The sequence below is a fragment of the Anopheles gambiae genome, chromosome 3, assembly GCF_943734735.2.
Source record: "Anopheles gambiae chromosome 3, idAnoGambNW_F1_1, whole genome shotgun sequence".
Taxonomy (NCBI): Eukaryota; Metazoa; Arthropoda; class Insecta; order Diptera; family Culicidae; genus Anopheles; species Anopheles gambiae.
Window position 1 is genome coordinate 68,643,816 of NC_064602.1, and position 20,487 is coordinate 68,664,302.

General features: G+C 43.4%; 1 protein-coding gene across 5 annotated transcripts; it reads left to right on the top strand.

The window, feature by feature from the left end:
* LOC1278858 (potassium channel subfamily K member 18) lies at window positions 1–17,327 on the top strand. Of its 5 annotated transcripts, none has more exons than XM_061661936.1 (7): window positions 1–126; window positions 1,916–2,897; window positions 7,226–7,372; window positions 8,820–8,917; window positions 9,004–9,172; window positions 15,854–16,056; window positions 16,129–17,327. In XM_061661936.1, exons 2-7 carry the CDS (start codon window positions 2,357–2,359, stop codon window positions 16,852–16,854), a joined length of 1,884 nt encoding a protein of 627 aa, XP_061517920.1. In that variant the 5' UTR covers window positions 1–126; window positions 1,916–2,356; the 3' UTR covers window positions 16,855–17,327. The 5 variants fall into 5 exon arrangements, with proteins under 5 accessions (XP_061517920.1, XP_061517922.1, XP_061517923.1 ...); XM_061661937.1 differs by lacking the exon at window positions 1–126 and adding an exon at window positions 175–360; XM_061661938.1 differs by lacking the exon at window positions 7,226–7,372.
* Window positions 17,328–20,487: the final 3,160 nt, after the last annotated feature.

Sequence of the window (20,487 nt, forward strand, 5' to 3'; positions counted from 1 at the left end):
GTTCACGCGCGCGCTCCCATCACCAATTCGGCCACACTAGTTAACGGCTGACCGGCACGGTGGAAGGAACGGACCGTCTGTCTCTCCGTTGGGCCCTCCTCTGTTTCTTTTTGTTTTTCAGTTTCGGTAGGGTTTGCTCACCTTTCTCCCTTTACTTTTTTTTGGCGTCACTGGCGTGTTGGAAAGTGAAATCGAACCCGCCGGTGGATGCTGCGCGTTGAGGTGTGTGTTTGTGGACGTCGTGCACAGTTTGCAAGCGCACGGAAAGTGCAAGTGGAGTTTAATTTCAATAGCAATTGTATTCATGTGAGCTGGAAATGCGGTAGCTTCCATAATCGGCCTTTCCTGTAGTGTGTTTGTGTAGGTTTGATTTGATCGACAACGACAGCTACAGCGCGCTCAACCCGGCAGAGCGATCGAACGCGCAACCAAAACAAAACGATCGCCATAAACAGTGCTTGCCGTAATTGTAGCTCCAGTGTGCCCTTAATTATGTGTGCCTTATCTGCACCGCCGTTGGCAGATGTGACTCATGCGGTAGATGCAAGTTTACAAAGATAGGGATAGTTATGTGACCTTTATTGGCTGTGCCGAGTTTCCGTGTGGCGGATGTGATAATACAAATACGTTAATTACGATAGGTGACTGACCATTCGCACCGATCAGCTTTGATGCGTTTGCCGTAATTGCCGTGACGTTTCAGATGCGCTTTTTTAACCTTTTCTATCTATTAAGAGATACAATAAATTTTAAATAATTCAGAAAATTAATCTCATATGTGTTTCTTTCTAATTTAATTGCAAAGCAGTGAACACCAAGCCGTACTGTACAGAAACAAATGTTGTGTTTAATGTCAACCACAAGCTCGTCATACAATATTACAAAAACACGTTTCAAATCTGTCTAAGCAAACCATCTTTGTAATGAAATCGTTGTAACGAATTATTCATAATTTCCATCAAAAAAACAACAAGCAAACAAGGCAGATGAGCAAACACAAAAACACAAATCAAACACATTCAGAACAGAACAGAGCAAACGGTAAACATATGCCACACAACATCGTGTTTTGTAAACATAACGATTAGCAGAATAGTAAATATTTTCCAAAATCCCCATTTTTACATGATCATTTGGACCTTAATCATAAAAAAAAACAATTTTAAAAACGATCACCTCTAAAACGATGAACGAATTATCTATTCCCACACAAACACACACACACATACACATTTTATGAGGACATGAACTTCGACACAGTAGAGCAGCAAAAGGAAAAAGGAAAAGAATACAAATTTCTTCACAAACGCCGTTGCAATATGAGTGATTCAAAGGATATATTAATAACTCGTGCAGGGAGGGAAAAATAAATGCTTAAGAACATGAAACGCATGAAAACAGGAGAAAAACAGAGAGAAGAAAAGAGAGTGTTGTGTGTGTTCGATAATAAATTCCCATTAACCCACACGTTACAGGGGAACGTTATTTGACAGTTGCGTTAATTGTACTCGCATTCCACACGGTGCTAGCTTGCGGGAGATGTTGTGTTGAAGAACGCACCACTTTCGGTGCATTTTCCACCCTCAAAGAGTGGACCGGTGTGTGCGTGTCCGTCCGAGAAGAAGGAGTTTTCTCTTCCCACGCGTTGCTTTTTCCGCTCGTCGATGAAAAATACTCACGTGTAGGAGAGAGGCCGGTGCGATCGTTACGCGAGACCGCGATCATTATTGATAGATAGTGGGCAAGTGTTGGCTATGTGCTTCGGGGCCTCGGGGACAACAACACCAAAGGAGAAAAAAAAGCCGGTGACCCCAACTGTCCCTTTAAATATAGACCCGCGGTTTGCGTTTGGAGGTGATCACAGCACCGAGACACATCAATTTTCATTTTTCCCCTTTTATTTTCGTTTTGCCAGTCTGTGTCTGTGTGACCTGAAAATGTCGCTGGAGTGCCAAGAGGATGCTTTCGGCAAGCTGGCCGTCGGCCGACGGTGGAAAACCCGCACTATGTGCTCGTCGTGCTAGGGAAAAGTGTTGCTGTTTTGTCCCTAGCAGAAAATGGGGAAATGTGTTTTTGGTGGCAAGAAGCGAAGGGAACAAAATTAAGTGAAAGTCGTAAAACAAAACAAACAAAAAAAAAGAAAACGAGTGTTGAGTGATAATTTTAGAAAGCATCGCAATATTTCGGGGGCATCTGTGAGCGACACAAAACGTTTGAAGATTGTTTTTTGAAGAAGTAGAGTTTGCGTGAGTGAGGTGAGAAGAATACGTTTTGCTGTGTGTTGTGTAGTGTACGAAAAAAAAAACGAATAAGTAAGTGTCCCGCTGCGTCACAGCCGGATTGGTGTACTATTATCATGACACAGGCGACCGATTCACGTACGCCACCGGCACCGAACGCTGCTGGAACCCGGCCCCGGATTAATCTCACAATGCCGCCAGTCTACGTGGCGCCACCATCGGTCCAGGCGCAGCACACGCCGGCCAAATACTCCCCGGCACACTACTTCCAGCAGCTGCACCAGCAACAGCAAGCGGCCCAAATGCTACACAACCCGCTCTACCAACCGGGTGTCCCGGTAACGCCCGGCTCACCGACCAGGATCTCGCTCGGTACCGACGGTGGACTGGGGGCCGGTGGTGAGCAGCCCGACTACACCGACTACTACTCGATGTATCCGGCCAAGGCGGGCGAGTTTATGTTCAAGCAGTTCGAGGGCTTCCGGGACTTTACGCTCAACACGGCCAAATCGGGCCTCGGCGTGGGGGAGAAGTCCGTCTTCTGGATGTACACCAAGATCACGAAATGGTCGCGGAAATGGTTTACGCACTTTTTCCTCTTCCTGATACTGTTCCTGTACTCGGTGGCTGGCGCTGCGCTGTTCGTTGCGGTGGAAGGTATGTATCGTGTGGGACGAACAGGGGGGGTTGAAGTGTTTTAATTTAATGCTTTCCATACCACACGACGGGGGCTTTTTTCATTGCTTTAAAACATTCGAAAGGAGTGAGGTAAATGTGGAAAATGCCAAATTTGAGATGGCATATTTTGGTTCTGTTAGTTGTTAGGTGTACAACGATGTTTTTGATATTTTGCTAAACATTTCTCTACACTCTCTGATTGAGAACGTATACCAGTTTTTGAGTACAATCAAAACCACAACTCTTGGTACATAAATAAAGGCCACATTTTGTACTCTTTTACCTTCTGATATCTACAGCACATTTAATGTAAGATGAAATTATATGTTGAAACTGAAAAATGGTCTTATGAGCTCATTAAATACATTAAATACATTCAGCGGGTTTAAGCACAATGACTAATGGTGATCCAAACCATTGAAGAATTCAAACGAATACAGGTATTCCCCGATGTACGCAATTAATGCGGACCGGAGGCAATATCGTATCTCGAATATTAGCGTAAGTCGAATTTCGAGGTTTTCATTATAACGCATTTTCGTATCATTTTGCTTGAAGTGGTATGTTTTAGCCACTAAATTAGTTAATAGATCTGATTTCAAATGAAGATTACAATTTTTTACCTTTTAAAATGATTTTTAAAATTAGACCAAGAGGGAATTTATTTTGCATTTGACATTCGATGTGTCGAATTAGTACAATTTTCTCAAATAACTATCAAATTTAGTAAAAAGCGTATAGCAAAATCGTGTATATCGAGTAAGGCGTATATCGGAGCATACTTGTATACCTATTTGTTATCGGGCATAACCTACTACTGGGTTAGAATGACTAAATACCCGGAAAAATAAATTACTCATAGTGAATAATCGGAGTTATTTATATTGGATGTAATTTGAATATCTGTGAGTGAGATGTTAGTAATTACCAAGGATGCTATAAGAGACCAGGTGGTGCAATACGTTTTTTTTCATCAATCTAAGTTTTAAAAATCATTAAAAAATTATTTTTCTTACCCTACTTTATCATTTATTTCATTACATATGTCAAATAATCACACAAAATTATTTTATACCGACTTTGAAACTGTATGGGATTCGACATAGCGACTTACGCTGAATTGAGAACCCGCACGTCATCAGGCGGTTTGTTAAGCTGCTCTATATTCTTATAACATGATTGTTTGGTACAGAGAGTTTATCGACTTACGACTATTGAGTTCCAAACACTCCGAGCCAAACGACCCGGCACTACAACAATGAAATTTTATATAATCCTAAAACAAGACTTTGTTTTAGGTAATTCAACTCAAACATTGCTTAAATTTCACTCAATCAACTGTTCGGATTCAGTTTATACATCACTAATTTGAATATCTGTCAGAAGAGTTCACCAAATACAAGTAGTAAATGTCGAGTACTAAAAAGCAAACGACTTCACACGTCTAATGAATTCAAACGAATATCATCACTTGAGACTGATACGGTACTAAAATGCCCTGATAGTTCTGAAATAAACAATTTGGCATAGAACCTGAGGCTTAAACAACATATTAAACTGAATATTAGAGAATTAATCAATTTTTTAGCCATAATATTCTTAGTAAAAAGGACAAAAGACACACAAAAATCAGTGTTTTTACTTACTTAAGAAATGGAATGGTGTGATTCATAAATCATTCAAATTCGATTTATACGCTCCCAATCACTTTTTAGGTCCCTATTGTCACGTATCTGATGAGACATAGTCGATTTAGCACGTACTGGCGCTGTCAAACGGCTGGAACCTGATAACAGGAAATAATTCTTTCTGTTTTATTTGCCAGTAATCTTGCATGTTGGCCAATATTTAACACAAAATAAAAACGATTTTAAATGTCTCAATAATTTCCGTAAAATCGAGCCACCTAAAACTGTTTTGCTTAAAAAACAAAACTTTGACCCCTACATCTAGCACGTCTGGTCTCTCCTTTACTACTTTTACATTTAACGACCTTAGAGAGATTTTTATTGAGCACGTACCGATGTGTGTGTGTGTACATGTGTCTCTGGTTTGGTTTTTCTTTTTGCTCAACGCACCAAAGACACATAAAATGATCTGATTTTCACCTCGAACCCCAACCACCCCTCACGGTGTGCAACCGAGTTTGCTCTCTAAGTCCAAATATTTTAAACAAATCCGTGACGACACATACGCACCATGCCATCATTAGATGTCACATTCAGACACCATCATCGGGCATTATCATCATCAGCCACCGCAGTAAGCAGCAGTGGGCAGCGGACAGCAACAGCTCTTACCCTTGCCCTTACCCTGCGTATTATGTTTTATTTAGTCGTTGTTGTACTGTTGCGATTCACCACTGGGGTGGTTTTTTTGTTGTTGTTGTTGAGGATGCATGGGTCAGCCAAACCCAGATGGTACCGCAGCAACACAGACACAGGTCGTCACGGAATCGACCCGTCCGCATGCTGCACGCGGTGGTCGGTCACATTCATTTATTTATTTTTATTTTGCCTAATATTTTTCCGTTAATCATCTGCTAAAATTATCTCCCGAGAATACAGTCACACATTCTCTCACACCGAAGTAGAATTTTCCAACGAAACACGGTCTGTCCATTGCGTTTATACCGTGCTCCGGTGGTGCGGAGGACACACTGCGGCTGTTGGTTGGTATGAGACTCTGTTTGCCTTCCTGCGAAAAACCAAGCACAGAGTTCATTTTCCATCCCATTTGCAACTCACTGGTTCGGAGAGAGGGTCGATGTGACCCCCTTTTTTTCACCCCGTTTGAATTTTCTGGGAAGATGTCAACGCTGTCGAATGTCATCATTGGCGCGGGCGAACCGGCGCTGATGGATGAGAACTGGTGACAAACGATCGCGTGACAGGCAGGTGTTGTTTTCCTTTTGCTCCCGATCACTGGTTGGAACAATGTTATACCAACGAGTTATGAGCTAGTTGATCTAGTTTATGATCCAATTTTCGGGTTTGACAGTGAACATGAACATTGTAACCGATGTAACATTGAAGAGAGGCTTAACAAATGGATTATGCTTCAAGGTGCAACGGCGCTTTGCTATGAAAAATAGATAGAAACATTGACAAGCCTTTTGTTGCATCATCTGACAAGGAGACACTAATTTAAAGTGCTGTTTGATTTGTGTGATCTTGTAAATCTTGTGTTGGACACGTGTGAACATGTTTAATCGTGAGTGACATTGGTTTACTTACCAAACATCTCGTCACGAACATTCGAGTAATCGTTGCAAAAGTTCAAATAAAATGGAATATTAAAACTAATGGTGAAATATTGATGACCTCACAAAAAACAAAGATATTCTCCGAATAACTACAACATTTTCTTCAATAAAATGTTTGTATGAACAAATTTTTTGCGATTTTCCTCGCTCACATACAAATTACCCTACGTAGACGTAGCAATAACTGTTGTGATGCAAAATAAACGTGAATTTTGTCACATTGTTTAATGTAATTGTATTTAAATAGTTGAGGAAGGCCAAATTATTTTATAACGTACACAATATACCATATTTAGATAATAAATATGAGGAATATAATTTGAAAAATGAAAATTGCACAACCAACTTAAATGGAACACTAAACGGGCCCTTAATTAGTAGTAATAACTACAATAAAATGTACTAAAATCACTCACACCCATGCTATAACATTGCGCCTAAATGTATGCAATTGCGCAATACAAAAAAGCAGCAAAGATAGCTAATAGAGGAGAGAAGATGAATTACTAAGCTGAATAAGTTGATATGAGCTATCGAAGATCCGTAACTCATCCAAAGTTACCTAAGCATCTGTTAAATAAACCATTACGCTCATCACAAAACTGCACTCAATGCTAAATAATGACACGCGCGAATTAATTGCCATTTTAAATCAGTTTTTATCACCACCAATCCGCACTTCCGTGCGGCTTTCGTGGCTTTCTCCTAACGCAAAATGCATGACGACCTCCAGTGCTTTCTTCCTCACAAGCAACTCCAAAATCCAAATCCGCGCTTATTTAATTTAACCCATCAATCGCAGACAGTTTAATTGCTTGCTCGTTAACCTCGCCGTGCCGAGTTACGACATCATCTTCACGCCCATTTCCCATTCCTCCCCACGCTTAAGTGAGGTCAAGAATGACGCGTGCGATTACACTGCCAGGCGCGCGAGCGCGCGCTCGTGTTGTGCACTTTAGCTGAATTTTCATCCAAACACACACTGGCCGCCACTGCACGTACTGACTGACTTGTATCATAATAATAATGCCGTCTGGCTTAGGTGAGGCCGATAATCCGCCGGAAGTAGATGTTGCTAGCAATGGTTTCAACGAAACTGCAGCCATCGCCGCCAGCGCCGCCGCTACTGCTGCTGCTGCTCCTACTAATGCCAGCTTTATGGCGCTCGAGCCGACGACTAGTGTCTTTGGTAAGTGTATCACACCCACGTCCTTCCCAACTGCCCTGTGTTTTCCCTTCCCCGTGGTGGTGTTGGAAAACGTTTGCCCAATGTTTATCAATCGTTAATCGAAGCGCACCCTGCCGCACGATCAACGCTGGCAAATCGAACCGGAAGCCTGCCTCGAACCCAGCGCTGAGCCTGTGATCGACTGTATAGCTTTATTTTTATTAACTCGCGCTTTTCCACGTTGCTTCTACTAACCCGAACACGGTGTAGCAGCCGGCTGTACTACCGGCCGTCTGCCAGTTGCCCGAATTATTACTTATTTACCCACTAGGTCACGAATCTTGAATCACAGACCATTTCCCTTCCTCGAGGGTGCAGGCGAGGGAAAATCAACGCATTTCGTGGTGGAAATCGCGCTTCGGCAATAATCTGCTTCCCTCCGCGCGTTCGGAAAATTCAAACCACCTGCTCCTGCTCGCTCTCGTTCACTCGCTCACCTCCCAGCTCGAGGCATCGAATTTCAACGCGATGATCGCGGTCGGATGGTTTTTTGATTTGTTTACGGGGTGGCAATGGCTTAAAAATAAATCTCGACTGCCTCCCCTTACTCTCCGCGCTTCTCGTTAGTTCGTGCGGGAGAAAAATGACTTCACCATACGTCATCAATGCGTTTGCCATCAAGGGGTGGGATGGGTGGTGATGTGTTTTTCATTATCTGCCAGAGACCAGAGACCAGACAAAACGGTTTTAGCCGGCAGAAGAGCGAGAAGGATCGCTTGGTGGTTGTGTTGAGTATGTGTGTGTGTGTGTGTGTGTGTATTTATTGCCATCTTGCTTAGGACGGTTTGGTTGTTTTCTTAAAGTTAGGCGTGTTTGGTTTTCCCCGGGGGAGAAGGAACAATTTTCCCAGCGCGCTAAGACAGCTGATGGAAGAGAGAACAAAAAAAAAACGGTTGACGGTTTCGGTCGTGTGTTTTCCTCGTTTTTTTGTGTGTGGCCGGCTTCTAACAGTTTCCTTACGTCATAATGCGTCGGTGGCGTTTGATTGCTTTCCACGAGTTTACGAGCTAGGCCGGTTTATTGTTAAACAAATAGTACAAAGTCGTACTGACCACTGGGTTTTTGGGCGTAAAGGAAAACGATCAACGAGCGCTCCCTAAACGACCCACGATCGGCACACTGATCGAGTAACGAGGAGGAGCAAAAAATGATCGATTCAAATTTCAGAAGAAGTTTGCTCGAAGTCGGTACACCCAAGAAAAAAAACAACAACACTGACCGATTAGAAACTGTTTATTTACGCCAAATCGGCTCCGTGTGTGCGGAAATTTTAATTCAATTCAATCTCCTGTTTTTTATTGTTTCCCTCCGGTTTCATCCTTTTTATGTTGGTTTTTTGTGTGTAATTTAATGAACATCCAATACCATCATCTCCTTGCTGCTGTCTGGTCCTCCCGCGTGTGAGCAGGAACGCACGAGAAAAAGATGGAAACCAACGTGAACCACGCGAAACGGATGCTGGCGAAAAACCTACGCATACTGGCGCTGGATCGCGAGAAGCTGGAGGTATGTTTATCTTTCGCAAACTGGATAATCAATAAAATAATATTTTCCCTTGTTTTGTTTTTTTGTGTGTTTAACGACCCTTTCAGAATCCCGATCCGGACATCTGGGAGGGACGGGCGATCAATCTGGTCGAGGAGTACAGTGCCGTCCTGTACCAGTCTTACAAGGAGGGGTCGTTTGAGAACAAGCAGAACAAAAAGACCTGGTCCTTCTGGAATGCGGTGTTCTACTGTGGCACGATCTACACTACCATTGGTGAGTATGAATTCTCTTAAAAACATTATATAATTACAGTACGGATAGTTGTAAAAAAGTGAAAGTTTTCTTTTTCGGAGTGCTTTTACAAATAAATCGTAAATGTATATTACAATTATGAAAGTGCAATCAAATACTTGTCCATTTCCATCTTGAACTCGAATTAGAATATAACCATTGAATAGTTTTTTTTGCTGAAACTGCAGCATAGTTGCTGGTTATAGTATTTATATACTGCTTTTGACAAGCATTGACTTTTAACACCTTGATCATTTTGGAAAAATGTGATGCGTTTGTTATTGTCGTCAGCAAATGTGATGCTTAGCACCTGCATACCCTCGTGAACTATAACACGCTGCACTTTTAACATTTCAAAGTGTCTCAGCTCATGAGAACCGCATGCCAGATGATTTTTTGACTGAAGCCCGACACCGCGAGCGTCGAGTGTTTGATGCTTTCTCGCTATGAAGTGATCCATAAACTACGTAACGCTTGCAACAACAAGGGCATATCCTCTACCGTTAACTGTAGTGTACACGTGGTACAAAAATACACGTTGGTCTACGACTGCCTACCCTGGTAGGACCATACATAATGTATAGGAGATTGTAGTTTAGGGGGTTCAAAAGCTAATATCTTTTGATCTGCTCGTTGTATTTGCAAGATTTTTTTTACCAAAGCATCTTCTTATCGTTTAACTAAAAACATTCTTCTGCGGATGCGTGGTACCTAACAAGTCTCTTAAGCCTGTATATGCCAGCAAACCGAAGAAGAACGAGTTGATTTTTTTTTAAATAAATAATACCTTATTCGTTAGATGATAAAAAAAGATGTTTAGAACGATAATTATAAGCTTTGCAATCCGCAAAACTACACTATATTATACAAAATGTATGGCCCTACCCGGGTAGGCGGTATTAAAAATATGGTGTAATTTTTTTTTGCGAGTAATAGTTAAATAGAAAAACAATTATAATATTTCTCCTGGCATTTTATGAATTTCAAGTCTGCACGACTTTTCTATCAAAAGATGTTAAGAAATACAAGTGAAAAAACTACCCAGGTAGGTCGTCATTGACACTAGGGTTGAGATTTGCTACTCAAATTGAAAGAGATTATGTGACCTGGTTGACCGGACCTGGTTGACCGGTATGAATTTCAAGTCTGCACGACTTTTCTATCAAAAGATGTTAAGAAATACAAGTGAAAAAACTACCCAGGTAGGTCGTCATTGACACTAGGGTTGAGATTTGCTACTCAAATTGAAAGAGATTATGTGACCTGGTTGACCGGTCTGGTAGTATAGTCGTCAACTCGTACGACGTAACAACATACCCGTCATGGGTCTTCTTCTATTTGGCCTAATGTACTACGCGGACATGCCGTCCTATACAGGCTTTCGAGATTTGATTTAGGACCACGCAGTCGAATAGTCAATCCTTGTTACGGAGGGACGGTCCATTGTAGGCTTGAACCCGTGACGGGCATGTCATTGAGTCGTTCGAGTTGACGACTGTACAACGGGACCGCGCGTCAATGGACCGTGCTCCCATACGGAGGACTGACTATCCTGCTATGGTAATATCCTATCCTGCTCAACACGGGAAAACTTACCAGGTCCGAACTTATTGAGGTAAGACAGATTGATAGCGTTTTCTCAAACTTAAGGGTAGTGGTGCATGACCGTTCTTAGTTCGTGGAATGATTTGTCTGGTTAATTCCGATAACGAACGCGACTCAGTCAATAAGTATAAGTCACTGAAAGCTAAGCCCACTTATGGTAGCGGAATTTGGGGCATTGTGTGTTATAGCATTTCATATTATAACTCACTAAAAGGTGTTTGTCAAGAGCCGATTTAAATCTCATAACCATTTTACATCTCTTTCCTCACTCATAAATTAGTTTCGTTTGAAAAAAGTACAAACAAAGCTGTTTTGAAGCATTTTAAAAGGTGTTGTTTTTTGGGCTATAGGGCAAGAGAGTGTTACTCGTATGGGACGGCAAGACGGCCATCTGATTAAAATAAACGTATTTCTTAGGTAATTGAAAATTGTTACATTTGTGGCACTAGTATATGTATTCCTACATGTTTTGAGTCACAAATGAACCTTTTTTCATAACAAACTATATCGGAATATGGTTTGTTGCTAGTCTGTTTTTTCGGAGTGGATTCCGCTCGTAATAGCGCTCCATACTGCAGCATGTTACAATAATTTTTACATTTCTCACAGTTCTCTCCTATGAAAGATGGTGGCACAATTGCTCCAAATAGAAGTGGCTCTTTTGCCCCAAAAGTTGTATTTTTTTAAATTGGATTTTTAAGTGACAAAAAGACAGTTTTTTTTCAACTAACAAAAAATTTCAATTTTACGGTGGTGTAAATATTTTCTCGGTTGATTGTTCCCATGATTTTTGAGAGCTTATTTGGTTTGATTAAAAAACTATAATATTCTGCTCAATTATAATATCAATCTCAACATAAATCAGTTCGAAACAATGAGAAAAATCGATTGATCTGTATGAAATTCGGCACAATTGTCGGTATACACAATTGATCATTTAACTAAAGTTTTTATGGAAAAAAATGCTTGGTGGCACTCTTGCCCCTATGACACTTACTTACATGTAGCCTTGTAGCCCCTATGGCACACTTGCCTCAAATCTAAAAGCAGTCCTTGACGGTCCTTGACCGCCGACGGTGCCAAAGAAAGAATAAAAAGTGTCCTCAAACGTTTGATATAAACTAAAACATCTTATTGCGTTCTGGCTAAGACTACAAGGAAGAAAAAACGTTAACGTTCGATACAACTCTATGAATAAGTGTCAAATGAGAAATCATAGTGCACGGACCAGCTTCATTTAATTGTGATAAATAGCCAAATTCATTTTTAAACCTCTATTTGTAGATGTATAATCGTTAAATGAATTAACTAATGCAATGCCAAAACAAATGAACTAAATAGACAAGGATGCAGTATCATCCATACAATCTATATGTCAGTACTCATTCAATGCCGATCTACCTACAATTTTGAAAGCCCCTGTATTCATAAAATATAAACATAACGGTACTAGTACAGCCAATTCTGCAACGCACTGTGAATTGAGATAAAATTTTGAGCAGCACTGTAAAACCTGTTGCAATACGATTTTCCCGCGAGACAAGAGACGTCGTGTAGCGTCGCATCGGTTTGTTTTCTTTTTTTACTGGCACCCGAACCATTGCGGACGATTTTCCGAAGCAATGTAACGCTTCGTAACGCGTTCGCCGCATACTGCATCGGTCGGACATGGCTACCGCATCACAAACAGAACCAGTTCGGAGTGTTATTTTGGAATTGAAGTGCACAAAATAGTGTTGGAATATTTTACATTAATTGTGAAATGTTTAATCAAAATGTTTAATGCAACATATGGTGATAGACACTAATGGATGCGAAGCAGTTTGAAGGCCAAATACGCCGCCACTGCATCCAAACCGATTTGCTGCAGTTTTGCGTTGATGCGTCTTTTTCCAGCAATGCGCATTACGGCCAACGTGTTGCAGTGATGACGGAATCAGCGTTTGTGTGTTGATTCAATTTACCTTCGGCATTCATTCGAAGGCAGTCACACTACAATCAGTCTACTAATGTGTCACACAAAACCACGATTTAGCACACCAACTGCAGTTCAAGTGCAGCGCACGATCAACAACAGCTGATTCCCGTGTCGTCATCACAAAAACATTCACTCACAGTGTTTTTCCCTCTAGTAAAGAGCACATGTTGCGGGCACAGACAGAATGGAAAACTGAAAAAAAAAAGCTGCGAGCGAGACAAAATCCCACTTTGCGTACGTTCACACAGAGAAACGAAAAAAAAAAAAGACGAACGCAACCCGGTGTGCCGTTTTTCGGGTACGGTTTCGCTTATTTTTAGCCCCATTCCGACCGCAGAACACTTCGAGCGGTCGTCCTGAGCGGTTCCCGCGCTGAGCGTTTGTCTGCCGCGCCGAGTGACGTTAGTGGGAGAGAATTTTCCAACCGAAATTGAGACATCGGTCGTTTCATCGTTTGCCCAATTGTTCGATAATTGGGTAGAAAAGTGGTCGCGATAATTAATATCCACGGCTTTGTTTGGTAGGGGCGAGCATATAAAATGTCCAACGTTTGGCTGCAAAACTCGGTCATATTACTGGTGCAGTGAGGTGTGAAAATTTGGGGAAGAAATCCCTAACCGTACGTGAGAGCGTGTGAGTGTGGAAAATTATTTTTACCCCACAGTCCCCAGTCCGTGTCCGTGTCGCGGTGGAAGCCAGTAACCGTTTTGGGGGAAGAAAAACACACACACACGCACCCAGTGAGCAGTGAGTGGTGAGTGAAATAGAATCGTTTGGACGGACGGTGAAACATGGATGCGTCTAGCAGTGGGAGTGCGGTGCCGGTGGTGGCCCGCAGGCGTCGCCGGGCGGCCAGACAGCTGCGTGAATCGACGCCCGATCCGGCCCGCGACGGAAGCGTCGGCAGCCAGTCGAACTCGTGCGACGATCAGAGCGGATCCGAGTCCCGCGGCCGCAGCACCGTGGAAAGCAGTCCATCCTCCTCGAAGAAGAGCTTGATCGAGCGGGCGATCGATTATGGAAATTCGCATCGGAATAAAATTCTCGCCCGCAAGGAGAAGAAGCTGTCCAGTGCGGTCGCACCGAGGAGTCGATCGGTGCCGCGCGACGAGGGCGATGTACCGAGCAGTCCGGAAATATTCTCACTACTAAGGCGGGCCAAGCGAAGTCTGTCCGGTGCACGGTAAGTGTTTGGCAGGTGGTTTTAGGTTTTGTTTTAAGAATTTGGATTGCTAGCCAGATTTTCGAGGGAAAATATTGGCCCAGCTGTTGATTGATGCCCGTTAGCCGAGCGTTACTGGGGAGCGTTACCCCGAAGCGACGGTTTAAAAATAGTTTCACAATACCGTCCATCGAAAAGTGGGATCAAATGAAGCCAAAAATAAGTGACGAATTGATTTCATTTCTGGCATATGAGCGGTAACAATTGTAGTTTTAGATACTAACATTTAAACCCCTTTGCAGCAAACCCAAAACGGACGACTCGAGCGATGGTGGCCGCATCTCCGACACGGAGGTACGCAAGCGGCGCGAACGCATCGAACGCTTCCAGACCGAACGATCGCGCGAAAGCTCGGAAGGCAAAGCGGCCAACCCACTGCAAGCCAATCTGCAGCGCTTCAACGAAGAGCGGCGCAAATTCGAGCTGGAAAAGTTAAAGTTCTTGCAGGAGAAGCGTGAGCTCGATCGGATGCGGCTGCGACGGTTCGAGAAGTATCGGGAGGAAATGCTGGAAGAGCAAAGCCGCAAGCTGAAGGCAAAGCTGCAGGAAGAGCGTGCCAAGAGCATCGAAGCTACTCCGATGCCTCCGCTGGCACCATCCGTTGCTCATCGAGCTCGTACTCCAACACGTCCAACGGACAGCCTGTCGCCAACCGTTGCGAAGAAGAAGATACTGATCGTACCGAAGGCACGCTCATCTAGCCGATCGGCCTCGACAAGCGAAGATGAGGGTCGTTTGTCGTCCGATGAGGAGAAGAAGCAGACAGTTAGGCGTCGCTTTTCGCCGCGGAAGCCGAAGAGGACGCGTTCTTCCAAGCTGGAGTCGATGGCAAGACGCACCCATCCGCGGACGGATGGGATCACTTCGCCCGAATCGGAGCTACCGTCAGACTTTCAGCCGGAAGAACCGGAGCCGGTGGTTCGGAATGATGCACCGGAGGAGCCAAAACCGGATCCGGAAATGGTGCTCACACACCGACGAGTAGCTGGACAGGAGGGTGCAAAAGAGGAGCAGCAGTTGCTTGTGGAGGAACCGAAGAAGCAAACGCTTGAGGAGGAACCAAAACCTCAAGAAGAAAAGGAAACCGATGAGAAGGATATTGAAGCAGGCAAAGAGATTACCCTTCAAGAAGACGGGCTTAAAATACGGCAGCGACGCAGGCCACTCGTGCTGTACGTTGAGCAGCCCGGGGAGATCTTCAGCTGGCGACAGATCACGCAAGAGTGGTACGACATGTGGCAGGATTTCCTGGACGATCACCCGGAGGAGCTCGTCCGGATGAAGGTGCAGGTGAACCACTGCCTGTTTTACTTCGCAGTGATGGTATTGCTGTGTGGCGTCGGTGGCATTGCGTTCCGGCTGACCGAGGGTACGTTCGAGTCGCAGTACAAGTGTGGCGTGAAGCGCGTCAAGCGCGAGTTCATCGATCAGCTTTGGCTTTCCAGTCACAATCAGAGGTAAGAGAGGGGCCTTAAATATCCAAGAGATCTTTTTGTATTCTGAGATTCACTAACTGCTTGTTTTACGAAAAAAAAACATAGGGAAGAGGACTGGAAGTTATCGGCACGCAACCGGTTGCGCAAATTTGAGGAAGAGCTGCAGATAGCGTTCGAGGCGGGAATGAAAACGTACAGCGGCAACACGGCCTGGAACTTTGTGAACGGCGTCATCTACTCGCTTACGGTGGTGTCAACGATTGGTAATGGGAAATTCTAGAAAAATTACTTCAGAATTGCAATCTACAAATAAATATCTAAGAACTTCTGCTGTTTACGATGTTTCATTTTTGAACCAAGAATTAATACCGGAGTAATTCTATTCCTAATCACAAAATGTCTCTTCTTGACTCTCTCGACAGGATATGGACATATTTCACCGTCTACGACGACCGGCAGGGCGCTGACGATTCTGTACGCGATCATCGGCATACCGATCTTCCTGATCGTGTTGGCCGACTTTGGCAAGCTCTTCACGAGGGGTATCAAGTTCATGTGGGCCTACGTGCGGCGGTTGTACTATACGGGCTCGGTTAAAAAGGTTCGCAAGACTGCACAAGTTCAGGTGACCTTAAAGCCGTTTAAGGAAAATCCCCATCAGATGTTTACTAATGTATCTATTCTTACCTCTTTTTAGGAGGTAATGAAAGGCCTCAATGTCGTCTACGATATGGTCAGGCGACCGAGTGCCGATAACGAACTGCAGGGAGCAACAACCACGACAACAGTGGCCGCCCAACAACCCCAGCAATCCACACCGCCCCAACCCGTCCAAAGACCTCCGTCGGAAGCTCCAACGGCAGCCGCTTCCGGTACCGGTATCGAAGCCATCCCCGTACCGGACACCCCAACTACCCCGGTGCCCGAAACGTTCGAAATCGACGACGAGTTCAATCTGCCCATCTCGGTCGCGATCGTCATACTGGTCGCGTACATGCTGTTCGGGGCCCAGATCTACTGCACGTGGGAAAACTGGAGCTTCTTCGAGGCGTTTTACTTTGTGTTCATCTCGATCTCCACGATCGGGTTCGGCGATTACGTGCCCCAGCACCCGATCTACATGATGTGCAGCATACTGTATCTGATCTTTGGCCTGGCGCTTACCTCCATGTGCATCAACGTGGTGCAGCTGAAGCTGAGCGACAGCTTCCGGCAGGCCAGTGCAAAGATCGGCGCAACGATTGGGCTGCAGATGGCGGAAGCGGCCTCCCAGCATCAGCACTCACCGGTACACACACCGATAGAGCTGGCCGCAGTACACACCTCCACCCCTACCAGTGCGGTGAACGTGAGCCTGAAGGACACACCAACCTTACCGGCCCGACCGTCCAGCTCCGTACCAAAGCCAGACAAGAAGGAGTAATGCGGGAGAACGGGTTATCTGTTACATGAAAACAGTACGCACAAGTACAATGCACCAAGAAATGGCACGAAACGAGATGAGGGGGTGGAGTGGAGTGTGGGGAGCGGGTATGAACGACGGAAGCGCTCTTATTTATATTAGCTAGGACTATATAAAAAAATTAAAAAAAGCTGCATTATTAAGTCAAATGGACGCGGGACCGATGCGGGAACCTGCCGCGCAGTGAAGATTGTTATTTAATGTTAAGCTTAAGGACGAACGTTAACAAGACGGACATTGTGTGCCCGGGTTTTTTTGGGGTGTAGAGGGTTGGGGTTGAATTTGAAAAGCGAAAGCCAAATAAAGAAGCAAAAAAAAAGAATAAAAGATATACGCTACAAGCAAGGGGAGCTTCCAGCTTTGCTAGTTAAGCGCGTGTTTTAATTGCTCGGAATGATCGAAATAAATGCTACTCCATATTTTGAAAATTAAAATAGCAAAAGGGTTTTTTGTAAGAAAGTAAGAATAGATGATTTTTAACGCGAAATAAAACATTTGCAGGGTCTGTCTTCTACTTCTACTTGTATGGGTATGTCAGCCTATACTGGCTTCTGAGACTTATTCAGTACCACTGTACCATGAAACTGCCCCGTGTTTTAACGTTTGCATTAAAAATGGACAACAATTGTGGGTGATCCATGGGTTTATCTTAACCCACACTAACCAAACGTTGATTGCCCTTTCAATAATTGCATTCCATGAGTCAACAGACAAAATTTGTCACCTCTATTAGTCGAACTCTAACCGTGATGGCCAAACAAGTGAAACAACTGAAGTTCAGGAGCGTCCGCGATAAACACACCCCGTAGCCGTTCTTCTCCCCGTAGCGTCTAAAACGGACTCCGTGTGGCAGTTTGTGGACGTAGTATAAGCCTATTTCGACATCTACAACATCTATTCGATAACAGTCAGAGCATCGAAAGAAAGCTCAGATTCGAATGGTTGATGACCTTGAGCGACCAAATGATGCTGAAAATGAAAACCGAGGAAAAAGTAGCTACATTGCTGAGGCTCCATGCGTTTATTTCGGGCGAATTTCGGCGAAATTTCGATATTCGTACCAAGTCCGCGAATCGGTCCAACATCCCCCAACCGCGTCACATAATACAAAAGCTATATTCCAACAATTTTGTTGCGAAAACTGAGGAGGAATTGATAAAAATCGAAGATAGACCATAAAACACGCAAGTCTTCGACCGACATGGTGAAAATTCTGGATAACTGACGACAGGCGGCTCGCATTGTCGTAGATTTATATTTGCAAGAAAGCTTAAATAAATATCTTTCAAAGGATGTTCATGGAAAGAAATTATCTCGCTTAGTTTTTTTTTCTACAGCCAGTCGAAAAAAGTCAATTTAACAATGCAAACGTTACTTCATTGGATACATTTTCCTTCACATTTATGTATCGAAACAGATCAAACATGCTACTTCTAGTTCAAGCCAAACATTTTCCTTCAAATTTTCCTATAGAAACACATCAAACGTGCTACTTCTAGTTCAAGCCATTCGAGAAAGTGCAAAAAGCTCTTAGATCAATTGAAACTATTGTTTTGTTTTGTTGTAGCTTACTCATAAAAGGGAGGATCAGAAATGTTGCTTTTCAAGGAGTATGCGCGTTTGTAAAAAAATATAACATTTTCTCCACAATTTGAAAAATAGTAGCGGCATTGTAAGGATTCTTAAAATAAGCTTACAAGTGCATCATTACTTACTTACTTAATTACTTACTTATCCGGCGCTACTTCTGCTTTCCGGTCTTGGCCTGCTTCAGGAATGTCCGAATCTGCTCACGGTCTCACATCTTCGTCTGCCAATCCGTTATCACAGCTTTAATGGCAGACGCCTCCACACCATCTTACCTCCACAATTTAGGTCTACCACGCCCGCTCGGTCCTTGTGGACGGCGTACAGGTCGGTCGCGACAGGTTCTTTGAGATTAACTGATTTTCAGGCTGTAGAAAGATCGTTTGGCAGCCAGAATCCTTGCGTGCAACTCAGCTACCATACTATTGTCGTTGTTGACCTTTGACTCTAGATAGGTGTATTCAGGGACGAATTCAAAAGTGCGTTCACCTATCTGTAAGTCACGCCAACGTAAGTTTAAATGATCTAATGGTAGGGTCGTTGAGGTTGCCACCATCTGTTTGGTTTTTGCCTCGTTTATCTGCAATACGAGGTTCTCTACCGCTTGCTCGATCCCTTGGTAGGCGTCTACATGAGACAGTCGCAGACCAATGATGTCTATATGAACAGCGTATGCCAGGATCTGTGTTTGTCAGGATTTTAAAGCCGCATATGATAGCGCGCGCGGCTTTGAAGTCAATGAAGAGATGGCATGTGTCGTGTCTGAATTCAGCCATCTTCTCCAAGATCTGCCGCATGGTGAAGATCTGATCATTGGTTGATTTTCCGTTTCAGAATCCTCTTTGATAGTTTCCGACTATCTCTTCAAAGTGCAGGACAAGACGATCCTGAAGGATCAGGGAGAATATTTTATAGGCGCTATTCAACACCGTAATACCCCTGTAGTTAATCCAGTCCAACCTATTCTCCTTCTTGTATATGGGATAGATGAGTGCTTCATTATAAAGAAGTATTCGGGTAAATGTGCCAACTATTTGATATTAAAATATAATGCCTGTATTTTGCATTTACAATCTTTCTTATTAAGTGTTAATGTAGCGGATGGTAAGACTAGTGGTTTAAAAGGAATTTTCACTTTATCACACAACCTCATGCCAGGGAGATATAGTTTTTCTTTAATAATTTGTCTGAAATAAGGCATTAATGTATTATACAATATTGTATTATAGGTACTCGAGAAATTGTATCAACTTTCTGGCTTAAAGTGAATCATCTTTGAGCTTACCAGTTTTTACCTTTTATTCCAATAGTGAGGTGGTGAGTAAATTGATTTAAAACAAAGTAAGTTGATTTGAAATGATTTTCACCTCATCTCAAACAAATACCACACATTCTCGAGTCAAAGACAAGATAAATATGTTTAACATTATATTAACTTCATTCGAGAAAGAGTGTCTACTGCTTGAGATAAAGTAGAAAGTCATTTATTCCGTATTTTCCAGTTTAAAAGATTACTTAACCGACTGAATTGCGTATTTTTACAAAAAATGTGCATTTGACCTGTAATTCCATATAAGAAAAAAGGTAATTCAATTAAAAGGGAATATTTTAATTAAAAATCTTGTAACCCACAGATTTCACGAGAAAACGGTTCAAACAGATATCTCTCCTTCCTTCCAGTGGCACAGTTAACCACTTGTTTGTGCAATAACGGCGCCTCCATCGAACTTCCTGCCCGTCGCATCCTACCACCTACAAACAGGGGGATGCGAACAAACATTTTCCACGACCACCGTCCACCGAGTGGAAATCGTAACGCATTACCCCCGCTGCAAAAGGAACCAACAACAGAAACAAAAAGAGAGAGAAACGGATAAAGATAAGACAGCCAACGGGCGCACATGCGCACCGCGTGGAAAACAATCGCACACGCACACGCACAGCCGCGGCATGGGGAAAATTTGTTGTGATTTTTTACAATCGCTCTCGCTCTCGGCCCATCACACG

What these genes read in the sequence shown, in the direction of transcription:
- LOC1278858 (XM_061661935.1), top strand. Translation starts at nt 13,565, where the DNA reads ATGGATGCGTCTAGCAGTGGGAGTGCGGTGCCGGTGGTGGCCCGCAGG. An exon ending in CGAAGTCTGTCCGGTGCACG is followed by an intron (nt 13,957 to 14,237) that starts GTAAGTGTTTGG and finishes ACCCCTTTGCAG; the next exon opens with CAAACCCAAAACGGACGACT. An exon ending in TACGGTGGTGTCAACGATTG is followed by an intron (nt 15,695 to 15,853) that starts GTAATGGGAAAT and finishes CTCTCTCGACAG; the next exon opens with GATATGGACATATTTCACCG.